Genomic DNA, 13,073 nt, shown 5'->3' on the forward strand with positions numbered 1-13,073 from the left:
GCGGCGCCAGCGTCGGCTATCGACCTTGCGTCTCGGAGGGATGCTGCGCCCCTAATGGCCGCCGAATCTTGGCTGCACGTTGAAATGCTCTCGTGATTTTGTGTCCTCGGTGCCAACGATGAAAGAACGTCTGCTTCTTGCGCTGCTCTTTTCCCTGAGCGTAACAAGCGGTGAGTAAGACACATAAGAAGAATCTCAGAGAATTTTCTCGGAATATATTACGTAACGCGATCTTGGTTAACGTTACCAATTGCGATTGGTTTTTGTTTTGATCAGTAAACCTATTCGAAACTTTTCGATCGATTGTTAAATCGTCTGTTTTGACGTTGATAGACAACTGGTTTTATCAAGTATGATGCTCTGCATGGTTGGGTTGAATCATTTCAATTTTTGTTCTCAATTTCAACTGTCATTTTATCCACGTGAGTTTCTTCCATTTATCACACTGATCTCAGTTGAATGAATTATCAATTTTTCTTCTTAGGAAAATCCGTGGTGAAGACTTTCGAAGCTAATCCTGATACCAAACGGCTCTACGATGACTTGTTGTCTAATTACAACCGACTCATTCGGCCAGTTATTAATAACACTGAAACTCTCACCGTGTGGCTGGGATTGAAGTTGTCACAGCTTATAGAAATGGTGAGTTTTTTTTGTCTTTTGTTCATTTGATGCTCTAGCCAGAATTACGGTCATTAGTAGTCGTGACATCGCAGTGATATTTTGACTACTTTTTTTTTGCAGAATCTGAAGAACCAGGTGATGACTACCAACGTATGGGTCGAACAGGTGAGCGGGAAAATGTTTTGGAATAAGATTGGATAAGAGAGAGTTCCAGCGACGTTGCAATTGTCCTACAATTCTTGTACTGATCAGATATGAAAGTCTTTGCAATAATAGTTCGAGTTTGAATACTCAATCGAAGAATTACTCTTCGCTACGATGTTCCACTGATCTAGTAACCCATTTTTATCATGATACTGTTTCACTGTTGTGTAGAAATGGTTCGACTACAAGCTGCGGTGGGATCCGGACGAATACGGTGGAGTAGAAATGCTTTACGTACCTTCAGAAAATATCTGGCTACCTGACATCGTTCTTTACAACAAGTAAGTCCTTACGAAGTGTATAAACGTGCCTTTCTTCCATTTATCTCACTTTCAATTAAACGCTATTGAAATTCGATAGCGATTAACCCTGGTGGTGAAATCAATTATCGAACAGTATAGACTGCACTATAGATTCCGTCGGTGTTAACTTGACATACGTGATGATTATGCTTCTGGAGAAATTTCTAAAGCTCTGCATTCTGAATTCAGTGCAGACGGAAATTATGAAGTGACGTTGATGACAAAGGCGACCCTGAAGTACACCGGTGAAGTATTTTGGAAGCCACCAGCCATATATAAGTCTTCCTGCGAGATAAACGTTGAGTATTTTCCCTTTGACGAACAGTCATGCATCATGAAATTCGGTTCATGGACCTACAACGGTGTGCAGGTGAGAGAATGATTGATCGATCAAAGGCGTCTACGGTTTCATTTCATGCTTCATCCACGAAAAAGTAACATCCCATTTTTGTATTTTTGTTTCTTTCAGGTGGATTTGAAGCACATGGAACAAATTTCTGGCAGCAACTTGGTGCACGTTGGTATCGACCTATCCGAGTTTTACCTTTCGGTTGAATGGGACATTCTCGAGGTACCGGCAGCTCGCAACGAAGAGTATTACCCTTGTTGTACCGAGCCCTACTCTGGTGGGTATTCTATTCCATCCGTATTTCCTTGCGAGAGTGACCTACAGGTCGGTAATACCGGCCGTAGTGAAGTCCGGTCTCTTTTGACGATGTTCGAAACCCATGGAAGAAGTCAAAATGAGTCCTCAAGCTCCTCGTGCAGAGTATTGCTGTACTATGAAAGCAATTGCAGAAAATTAAAGCGGGCGTACCGACCGAAACGGATCACAAGTCTGCAGATCACATGCGAAACTTAACCCACGAGTCTCTTTTGCATCCAAGAATGGTCAACATACCTTCCTCTTTAATTATCCAAAACGATAAAATAAGGGAACTGTAAGGTCGCGATTATACAGGATTTTGATTCTGAACGTATTGTAATTCAAGTATGTTTCGAAAATTTGTTCATACAAATTAAGAGAACGCGCACCTTTTCATTCATTCGATTATTCGATCCCGGACTAGATCTTTAGTAAACTGTTTCTGACTTCGGCTGGTTTAACTGTGCGTTGAATGTTTGAGTTACCGATGATCAAGCCACTATTTGTTCGGAGGCTCGACCGCTGGCTATGATCAATGTATCTCAAGTGAATACAGCGATTGATTTGCCAAAGTTCTGAGACCTCAGGGCCAAGTGACCCGACCGTCCGGCGATGAGGTCTGGCCTACGGTAAATCGTCCGAGTCTATTTAACTTCGATCAATCTCTCTTAGCCAACAATAAGCTGGCAGATAAAATGCAACGGTGGTCTTTGCCTCCCTGATTTCTGATAACAATGACATCATTATGGGCTAACTAATGTCATCACGTTAGCCGCTTATAAGCGTGAGTAATGTACCCTGCGTTGTCCCCGCAGTGCTGAAACGATTTCGGGGGCAGTTTAGTGGGTCGTTATCGTTATTGTGCTATATTAGAATTTATTCCAACGAAGTGGTGAAAATATGATGGTGAGAACCAGAAACAGAGCTTTCGGAGTGGAAATACAGTATCTGCATGTGGAACTGAGGTTTGTCAGCTTGTTTGGAATGTTTGTGCGAAAATGGTTCGGCCCTCGATTACGGGCAACGATCGATTTGCTAACTGTTTGTGTTTCAGATATCACCTTCAACATCACCATGAGGAGGAAAACCCTTTTCTATACTGTAAATCTGATAATTCCGTGCGTGGGGATCACGTTCCTGACCGTTCTCGTATTCTACCTGCCAAGTGACTCCGGGGAAAAGGCACGTGTGGCCAATAACAGTTTGAAAGAAAGCGATCCTTGTACTCCGTGAAGGTGTTAAATTTGAAAAGACTTTCGTATGCACAGGTCGCCCTCTGCGCCTCGATCCTTCTATCACTGACGGTGTTCTTTCTACTTCTCGCCGAAATCATACCACCGACATCACTGGCCGTACCTTTGCTCGGGAAGTACTTGCTCTTCACCATGATACTCGTCACATTGTCAATCTGGGTCACCGTCTGCGTCCTCAACGTTCACTTTAGGTAAGTTCACGACGTGATTGGAAATAATTATTTTTACACCGCGTCAACTTATCCTCACTCGACTTTGCTCGTGAAAGGGGATGCGCGTGTAAAAGATTATTGAATAATATAAAATTAAGCTGGAAATGAATGGAAATCGAAGTCTTTGAAGAATTTAAAATAGAAAATGACCACGTGGATTTATACACGTACCGTTGAAACTTCGTACAGTTGCCGCAACGAGAAAGGTCTAGACATCGACCACGGTGAAGGATGATGAATGAAGAGGTAACGGAGAGCCGTTCGGAGTATAAACGAATCGGAGAATGAACGTCTGGCTGGAGCTTTTACGTTATAGTGCTTTCACAATGGATTTTAAGACTTTCTATCGCGAGACGGGCGCCCTTTGTAGTGTTTGACGTATGGTCCGCTTAACTGTTATTGCTTCTAAATATTATCCATGAAAATGATTTAACTGCGCGATATACGTACCAACGGAAAAAAAAATGGAAGAGTCAAAGATATTGAAAAATTTTCAAACTATTTCCAAGTGGAATTCGTCACGATTCGTGAGCAGCTTATGATTTCCTCTGAGTCATGGGTGGTTTGCAATTTTATATTCGTCGGTCTTCGGATCCCCTGCTTATACAGCTACTAACCGAACCCGAACGAAATATTGCGAAAGAATATTTTCTGGGCGTGCGGATAAGAGGATGAGCCTAAAAATGCTGATACGGTGCGATATAGGCAGGGCATTTTGGTGTTATACCCATCGATAGTCCTGTAAATCACAACTCTACGAGATGAAAAGGGGTTGCTTGCAGATGACGTAGGTTCCCGTTAGAACCGAGGGTGGTTAACCAGCCTTTCCCGGTGTCCGGGTATAAGCGCCGCTGCCCAACGGAGGGGTGTTATAGTTGTTAGGATAACGGCGCTGGGGGCGGAACGGGGTTAGCCACCCTTTTGTTAATCACGGGCAACGTTGGCCGGTCAGCCCTGTTTCAGCATTCCGTGAGATTTCACCGATGTGTCTCGGGGTCGAAAGCATAATTATTTTTCACACCCATCAAACGCAACTAACCACCTCAAGGTTATAACGTAAAGTTCACCCCTTCATCGAATGTCAGAGACATCAAAATATACGGAGCTACAGAATTGTCCGAGGCATGTCGGACGAATTTCCAGGTACAGTGCATCCTTTTCTGGTCTGAACGGTACGTTTCACTCGCAGTCAAGGCTTTACATGAAAGACGGTACGATATCTGTCTCCAACACGGTTATAGTTGAAATTGAATCGCTGTACACGTACATCGCACCACATACATCACGCACGCTTACACGATGCATATACGTTAGGTAGGCATGCGGGAGTACCGAGGCGGTTTATCGCTGCGGATGTGAACCTCATTGGCACGACGTTAACTCCGTTTCACCATCAGGTCCATTTTGGGTGAGCCACAAAGGCTCGCCACGGAGGCATCTCAGCTGCTCGTAAATTTTCATCACAGTAAAGTACCGCGCGGCCGAGGCACCTCGAAAACCGTAACGAAGTATAACCCTATCTTTTGGTACCGAAGTTTACGAACCGGAAGCATCGCACTAACACTGTTTCTCGCTTGAATGTAAGATACAGATGGGGTGGGTGAGCGTGTACCTACATACTGATATGTATATCGTAGATAGAGTTGTCGGGACTTGAAAATTGGCGGTATCATGACGAGGGTCGTTACCGACACGCAACAAAGCGGTGAATTAGAAATCAACTAGCAGCTTTGGGGACCATCCTAGCCACTCCAGGGGAGAAAACTCGTTCGGTCACAGTTAGTGCCTGTAACAAAGTTGTAAAATTTACAGCAGCGAGTACGCTGACAGTAATTCGAGCCCAGCTCGTGAAAGCATCGCGTATCAGCTCGTAGGTCCGTGACTTCGGATCGAGTCACGAAACGGCCGAGAACTTTACGCCCCTTCGTCCGCGGTTCGTAAATCACGGCACCGCAAAGTGCAGCGTAAGATTGGGCGTGGAATCGCGGAATCTATAAGATTCCGGGGAGCAAGATCAGCTCTCCCCTCAGCCACGTAAATGTAAAGAGTCCGTGACGTTGCAGGCGAATCTCCGAATCGGCATAGCTGAGAAACCAGCTGGGATCCCGGTTGTTCTTACGAGTCCCATGGGGTCACTCAGCACACGTTATACTGCCTGTAATTTATTATCCGATGGGTAGTGCGCCGCTCGAGGGGGACGCGATGAAGTAGATTCCGAAGCTTAAGACGCTCCACTAACGATTCAACCGCACTGGGACCGGATTTCGGCTTTGAATCAACCGGCAAATTCGAGAATATACGAGAGCGCACTTTTCCTTTGACTATACAGGATGTTTCCTGTAGAGGAAAATTTCACACCGTTAAAGTGACTTTTTGTCATTGCTGGTCTCGATGAAAACTCATCCAAGTATACCTCCCCGCTTGCCTTACTGCTTTCCCCGCCTGGCGCTTGCTCCCCACTGTTTCGATCGTGCAACGGAGAGGTTCAGCTGTCCTCTCTCTTTTTAATAACGGCAGTTTATCTCTATAAGTCTATGCTTTAACTGCGTTACGTACCGATAACTAGGCAGGTCTGTTTCAACGGTATTTGCGCCCTTCAGTGGTAGCCAATGCAACGTACTGCTGCGTTTACTCGGAAGTATCCCGTATACATAGACACGCGATGTAGCGAGTTTCGCGACCTGATTTTTTTCCAGCAATTATAATCCAGAGTTATAAAAAATTCGAACGTTTCAACCTGCTAGGGGATTATATGCGAATATAATTTTTACGGGTATTGTTTCGAATTGAATTTTAATATCCCCTCGAGATAAAAATAGGAGTATGTATTATGTATTAACTCATACAGGTGCAATTTTGCGTAAATTGCTTCGATCCGTGCGCGGAGGAAATTCGACGTTATAATAGGGGGTGATTCTGGGGGTTGATCTGTTCCGCCAGATTAGCCAACGCCGCATAGCTATATTCGGTGTTGAATATCGCCCCGAATCAGATGACGGGATATTGAGGTAACGTGTGACGGAAATAAGATGGCGGAGACCGGAAAGTGGTCCCGTGTGACACGCCAGGATTGCGAATCCCGGAATTCTGCGAAAGCTGCTCTTCCCGGAGGGGAAGGAAGGGAACTGAGGAGACGAGGGAGGCGATTCTTTATGGAGTTGTAAATTCGCGGACGGTTAGTTTCGAGCTTGACCTGGCGCCAGTTTTCGCCCACAAGGGCCAAACGCGTCGAGTTACAGAGTTTTGCCGCATTGACCCAGAAGATATTCCTCGGTTCAGACTCCGGGTCAATGAGGTCGACCGTTTCTTACTCGCGACACACCTCCCTTTTCCCCACCGATGTAGAGCCGAAATCACCTGATACCGCGATTCGCGGTAGGAAATAAAGAAAGCTTTTCCACCGTTCACCGTTCCGATCGCGTATTATAGGTACCTGTGAACCTAAAGATATATATATATATATATAATATATGAATCACATCTGCGTAATCTCTTTATATTTAAACGGGAAGAAAATTCCTGTTAAAAAAAAAAAAATAAGAGAGACAGAGATAGGAGAATTATTTTCGATGCAGAAAAAGTTGAGCTTGAGTTTTGCAAACTAAATACAATATAATGGCTCTATGGTTCTGCAAGGTGACGTCCCGTTTGCACAGAATTTTTCAGTATAGTCGAACTAGTTTCATTTTCACAGCTGTATATAAAAAAAAAACTTTTCTCCCCATTCAGTGCCGTTCAACTATATCCTTGATCCGGGTTAAGCTTATCAATCGTAGATACGAGGCTCGCCTTTGTGAGGCGAATAATATTCAAAGTTTGCTGGATGTTATGAACCGACGGATATTATATAACCACGGGTATTGCTGATATTTGTTCTCTCTCTCTCACACACTCTGGTTATTTTGCGGGCAGGGATAACCGGATATTTCTCTGATGCGCAGGTCACCGTCGACCCACAACATGTCGCCCTGGGTTCAGCGAGTTTTTCTCAACTGGATGCCCCGCGTCCTCATGATGCGTCGGACCCCCTATTCCACCCCGGAGTACGACGACACCTACATCGACAACGGATACACCAACGAAATCGACTGCAGGTGGGTCTGAGAAAAAGAGGAAAACAAAAAAAAAAGGAAACGGAAAGTTGAAAACCTCGCGATACCCTCGACCCTCAGGATCTCGGTGATAATCCGTTAATTTTTCGGATAACGGTCTACAGCTTTGTGAAAAATCTTTGAGGCGGGAAGTCTAGCACGCTCAAGCCGGAATTAAGTGCAGGAAATTAATCAAGGCGGAAAGAGGAGCGCTTATCGTTTAAATCACTCTCGCATCGTGCATCTTGACACTCGGTTTTCCATCCCATCTTCTCAATCTTGGAAAGGGTTTCATTGGATATCTCGAGTCCTGGTCGCTTGGGCAGTCCGCAGTTTGAACTGATTTATTTGGTTTTTGCCACGCAGTCTTACTATTCTACTCTTGCGTCAACTGTATCAATCCTCATAGATCAAGTATAAGACGTTTCGGTCGGTAGTTTCGAAAACATACATGACAGAATGTTTTTCGTGCTGAAACGATTACGCGGCTCGGAGGGCAATCCCTGTCCCTCGTGGTGCAAAACCAGCTGGAATCATTCGTAGAAAAAGAGGGAGAGCGGTTGATTGGCCCAATAGATTTTCTTCATTCGCCGTTTTTCCACCTAACGCGGGAGGCTCCCGATCGCTCTTCAAGTCCGAAAAGTGAGTCCCAAGAGTTACTTTCCTAGATAATAGTTCCCCGGTGATCCGTTGGCCACACCGTCTTCTTCCTTCGGTTGAGTTTACCGGAGGCATCGATTTCCAACGCTCCGCTGAACGGCGGGGAAAAGAATTTACTCGTTTCCTCACGGCTGGCGACGCCATCCTTGACCTAATTAATTAGGGGTATAATACAGTTGCGGGGATTTTACAAATGTATCGGGTAGTGTTCGGGGCGGATAGTTTTGATTAGAAATTCCCCTTTCCCGACCACCAACACCGTTACCAGACAGGTAGTTTAATAAATTTGAAAGATGATGTTTGCAAGGATATTTTGATGTATTTTTATGGCTTTATAAAGGGGAAGTTATTTTCTATCGTTTTGTATTTCTGATAGATTGCGTAGGTGATGTCGCCTTGACGACCTTCTCGACGCTGTTTCTTTCTTTGAAACCATCGCATTTTTTTACAGAGGACTCGTGCGGGGACGGTAAAACCTGTGATTGGTGGAAATTGGTTAACCCCTCCTTGCAGGGGGTGACTAACAATTATTTTCTCATTACAATCACGTTCCCACGAGTCCTGCATCGCCAGTCGAACTCTCGAAGGACCTCAAGAGTCGATCTGGCTAATGTCTAGAATGACAAACGGCAAACCCAAGAGGCTAGTCGCGGCGTAAAACTTACATTAGCCTAGTTCTGTACAAATTCAAAAATAGCTTATGATTAATATTATGTTAGAAAAGCACAATTAGTCACATGAAAAACTAAATTGGGATAAAATATAAAGAAACGTGGCTTGGTACGGGAGAGTTACCAGAGATATCGAAGCTTCTAGTTTTCATGCATTCGTGTGAATCGATCTGTACTCTTTTGATATGAGATGAAAATAATACGAAAAATATGGGAACCCATTTTTATCTCCTTTCTAAAAAATCGACACAAAAAGTAGTTTTGAACGGATTCAAACTATTAGTGGACACGTTGTAAAATATGATTGATAGTATTTTTACCCAGTACTGTATTTTGACTGATAAGAAAAATTTGTACGGCTGCCTATAAATTTTTTCATTTTTTTCACCCTCACCTGCGATAGGATTTTCTTCGACCTCACCGGGTTCAAGCGTCAGTCCATCCGTCAACTCAGTTTGAGTTATGTGGGCACGGCTATCTGTTTTGGGGTAGGTGAAGAAGCTGAAGGTGTTAAATGAACCGGGAAAAAAGAAGCTGGCTGGCTCAGCCTTGAGATCAATGTTCGGTGGGTGAAAAACCGTAACATCAGTTTGATCCCGGGGAAGATCGGGCGGCGAGTAAAGTTTTCGCCAGCTGTAGAGAAAGAGGAGGCAGGGAAGGCCCGGTTTGTTGGTCTTTACCAAACACGATTTATCATCCGAAGTAATGCTGGCAAATTGGCCGCCGGTGCAGCCTCGGCATCGGTTTCCCGGGTGCAGCGGCTACCCGGCTACCACCTATACACCCGCAAAACTTTGTATCATTTTCCAACTTCCGTGTATTGTTTGCTTACAGCTTCCGCGATAGCATCAGCGACTACCCGTCGGAGCTGAAGGGTAGTCCCGAGGGTTTCGAGAGCGTGGCCGCAGCCTACAAGAACGCCCTCGACGAGGAGGGTCGACACGTTCCTCACGCTTCCGGTAAGAGGGGCGGTTTTCATCTCACCTGAGCTTCTAATTTCGCAGCGCAAGTTATCGCGTTGTGCCAATTTTTTTCCAGCTCCAGCTTGCACTCGTTCCTCGCAATTGTTTATCACCCCAAGCTCTTCACGTACATTCATAATGCACGAACATACACGGTGTATAGGGTATCTATACACTCGGTGAAAAGGTAGGCAAATACCGAGTGGCGTAATCGTATTTTCTACGGGGGGTCGGAATAACATTGACTTTAATTCGCACAATGAGCCGGTGTCTGTGTACTTGCAGCGGGCAAAACAATGAATGCGAATTGAATTAGCACCGCGTGTACGAGCCGCCCGCTTTCAATCCGCCCCCTGATTTCCTGGTCCTTTAATTCACCCCCGTTTCCGCCTTCTCGTCGACACGACCCTGTCACTCGGGGCTGAGCTACGCGCGACTCGTCGTAAAAAACCATCCCTCTATTCGTTCGCGCCGTTTCGTGCGCCGATCATCGTGATTGAAAAACTGAATTTCATCGCGGCTTTGGGTGCACACGCGGTTTATGTATCAACTGCAGCAGCAGTACCGCGGTCGTTTATCCGCTCGACTGTGGTTGTCGACCACTTCAATTGACGGTGCAGCTAATGCGAACCGTCAAATTTTCAGGGACCGTTAAAACTACTCTCGCGGGTCAAACGATCGTGAGTCATACGTTTCATCGAGAGCAAATTTAGTACGATTGAGTAATGAAAAATGGATTGGGTAAGAGTTATGTTTGATGCTGTTTTAATAGACATTACGATTGTTAGTATTATATTTTATTCTGCCGCGATATTGGTAAAGGATGAAAACTGATGGTCGAATTAGGAGACTGGCTCGTAACGCAACTTTGGTTCGAATTTATTGAGACGTGATTCGAAAATGCGTAACGGTACTGCGAAAGAGTCCGTCAAGTTTTTTTCCCAAGGAACCTTCAAGCGGAATTAAAATGGAAAATACCGTAGCCGCGTAGCATATTTGAGGTGCCTTTTTCAAGTCCAAGTTTCACGAAGGGAGGAATAGAGGGAGATGGTTTTAAAACAGAGCAGGTATGTAAGCGATTGTCTCCAGATCTCTCGGGGACGATATTTTTCTGACGTATATTAGCGAAGCGTCGACGTCGTCGCCCCTTGAACGAGGGTCGAAGGCGTACCGGCGGAAAAAGAAGAATAAGAAGAAGTAGAAGCAAAGGCAGCGGGAAGAAAAAAGTGTCGGGATAAAAGAAAGAAACTCTCAGGCGTTAAAACCTCCCTCTTAAAAATCCACCCGCGCCGTGCTCGTATCCCGTGGGTGTTGAACCTGGTCACCTCGACATCGGTCGTAAAAGATCTCGAGTAGTGACGTATATGATAGTCCTGCGACAAAGTGGATGATAGGAAACGGACGGGGGTCACTATCCCGACACCGTTAGGCCAGACTCGAGGTAGGAGCCGAACCCTATTTCCGGCAAACCCTCCGTATCTGGGTACCAAGATCCTGTTTATTCGAACATCTGCATAGGTCGGTTTACGTCAATTTTATACCGTGATAAAAAACACTCAACGGTATTCCGATAGTCGAAATAACCGCGGATAAAGTCTCATCCTCGCAAACGTGGTATACGTACGGACCTGGAAAGATACTGGAATTCGAATAGCTCTGCGATGTGTTTTGAATAAATAACCGCACGAGCTGCATTAGCACGGAAATGAAATATATGGAGGCCGGGATAAGACTGTGTAGCTAATAAAGATACCGCTGGTTAAAGGGAACGTTATTTCAATATTTTATCAGCCCCCGCCGCTCCTTTCATGTTCGGAGGGAGGCCTAATATAGCCTCTGCGATGCTGGTGTGTTCCTGGAGGGAGACGGGAAAAGGGGTTGAGGGTGCGAAACCTCTCGAAATCGGCGGGGGTCTCGATCTAATGAATGGAAGAAAAAGTTGCCCGCCCTTGTCTTAGCACCCCCTGGAGTGAAGAGGACCAGGAGTGCGAGTCGAGGGTTCGGACGAGTGCCAATACTTGTTCGACAAATTTAAATAGCCCCGAAAAAGCCAATCGGATAGAATCGAGGCGTGCGATCCCAGGAGAGAGCTCAAACGTTCGAGCCGGAAATTCCGTCGAGGAGTCGAAGATTCAGCGTCGGGTCAGATGATCTTCGAGTGATCTTCGCATGGCGGATTTTACCAAGGCTTTCAATTTCTTCGAATCATCGATCAGGCGTCGTGTGTTTTTATTTCCAGTAACCGACAGCGAGAACACGATGCCGCGGCACTTATCTCCTGACGTCATATCCGCCCTCCAGGGAGTCCGATTCATCGCGCAGCACATAAAAGACGCTGACAAGGACAACGAGGTGAGCACGCAATTCGAAGGTATTTCGCGTTCGCGCCCGACTGACAAAAAACTGAATTCTACCGTGTGGTCAAATGGGGATGAAAAAAATTCCCGTTCAAACTTTGGGGTGCTGGCCAATGCTGAGGAGGGGGTCGACATTAATTATTAAAATGTTCAACGACGCGTTCGCAGGGTCGTTCAAGTTTTCGGCTTCTAACCCTCATTATAAATTGCCTGTCAGTTACATTCGGAACTTTTCTCTTGCGCTGTTTACTCGCCGGGTTATTAAATCGTGTTAAACCTAATAGCTAGGCTATCACTTTAGCCAACAACTCATTTCCTCCGTACGTAACGTCGTTTATGTACTGACTGTTGAGTCCCGTGTAACACGCAGTTCCCCGCTTTCAGAATCGATTACCGATTCAACGAAACTGATCGCGATTTTGCAAAACAAATTGTAGGTACCCTCTTTTTTCCCTTTCGTTGAAAAAACTGCCCAATTTTTAGTAAAGACACTGATAATAAATTAGGAATATTTGAATTACTTTTTGCAATCGTTTGAATTCGAAAACGAAACCCTGATAAGTTTCATATTTATAGTGTCACGGAATGAAAATGTATGTTTTTAGGTGATCGAGGACTGGAAGTTTGTTGCTATGGTTTTGGACAGATTCTTCCTCTGGGTTTTTACTCTGGCCTGTATCGGCGGGACCATGGGTATAATTTTCCAGGCGCCCAGCCTCTACGATACGCGGAAACCAGTCGACCAATTACTTTCCGGGATTCCACTGCGTAAAGGGAATTTCGTACTTCCGCCCGAAGTCTTCTTGCCTGACGAATAATTAATTTTACCCGTAATGTAATCAACGAATATCACTGTATTCTTAAGAACTGCAACGAAATCGATGCCAATAAAAAAAAAAAAAAATTAAGAAGAAAACTAATCTCGGATTTTTTTCCTTCTCACTCAAGCTCCAAACGCGTTTATGATGTTATACCAAACGAATTTCGGTGTAATTTTTTAATTGACTCATCAATTATTCGATTATCTGTAGATTTAATTCCACTGAAAACCGATTAGTTTTTCAATCACGCTTAATCTTATTATTGATTAT

The 13,073-nt window shown here is 44.9% G+C and overlaps 1 protein-coding gene across 1 annotated transcript; it reads left to right on the plus strand.

The window, feature by feature from the left end:
- The first annotated feature begins 14 nt into the window (after positions 1-14).
- On the plus strand, positions 15-12,875 carry nAChRbeta2 (nicotinic acetylcholine receptor beta2). The gene is made up of 12 exons (XM_046633100.2): positions 15-170; positions 485-642; positions 745-789; positions 1,000-1,109; positions 1,320-1,500; positions 1,600-1,756; positions 2,831-2,958; positions 3,045-3,220; positions 7,183-7,335; positions 9,498-9,622; positions 11,865-11,977; positions 12,588-12,875. Exons 1-12 carry the CDS (start codon positions 119-121, stop codon positions 12,798-12,800), a joined length of 1,611 nt encoding a protein of 536 aa, XP_046489056.1. The 5' UTR covers positions 15-118; the 3' UTR covers positions 12,801-12,875.
- Positions 12,876-13,073: the final 198 nt, after the last annotated feature.

This window comes from Neodiprion pinetum, chromosome 6 (assembly GCF_021155775.2).
Source record: "Neodiprion pinetum isolate iyNeoPine1 chromosome 6, iyNeoPine1.2, whole genome shotgun sequence".
NCBI lineage: Eukaryota > Metazoa > Arthropoda > Insecta > Hymenoptera > Diprionidae > Neodiprion > Neodiprion pinetum.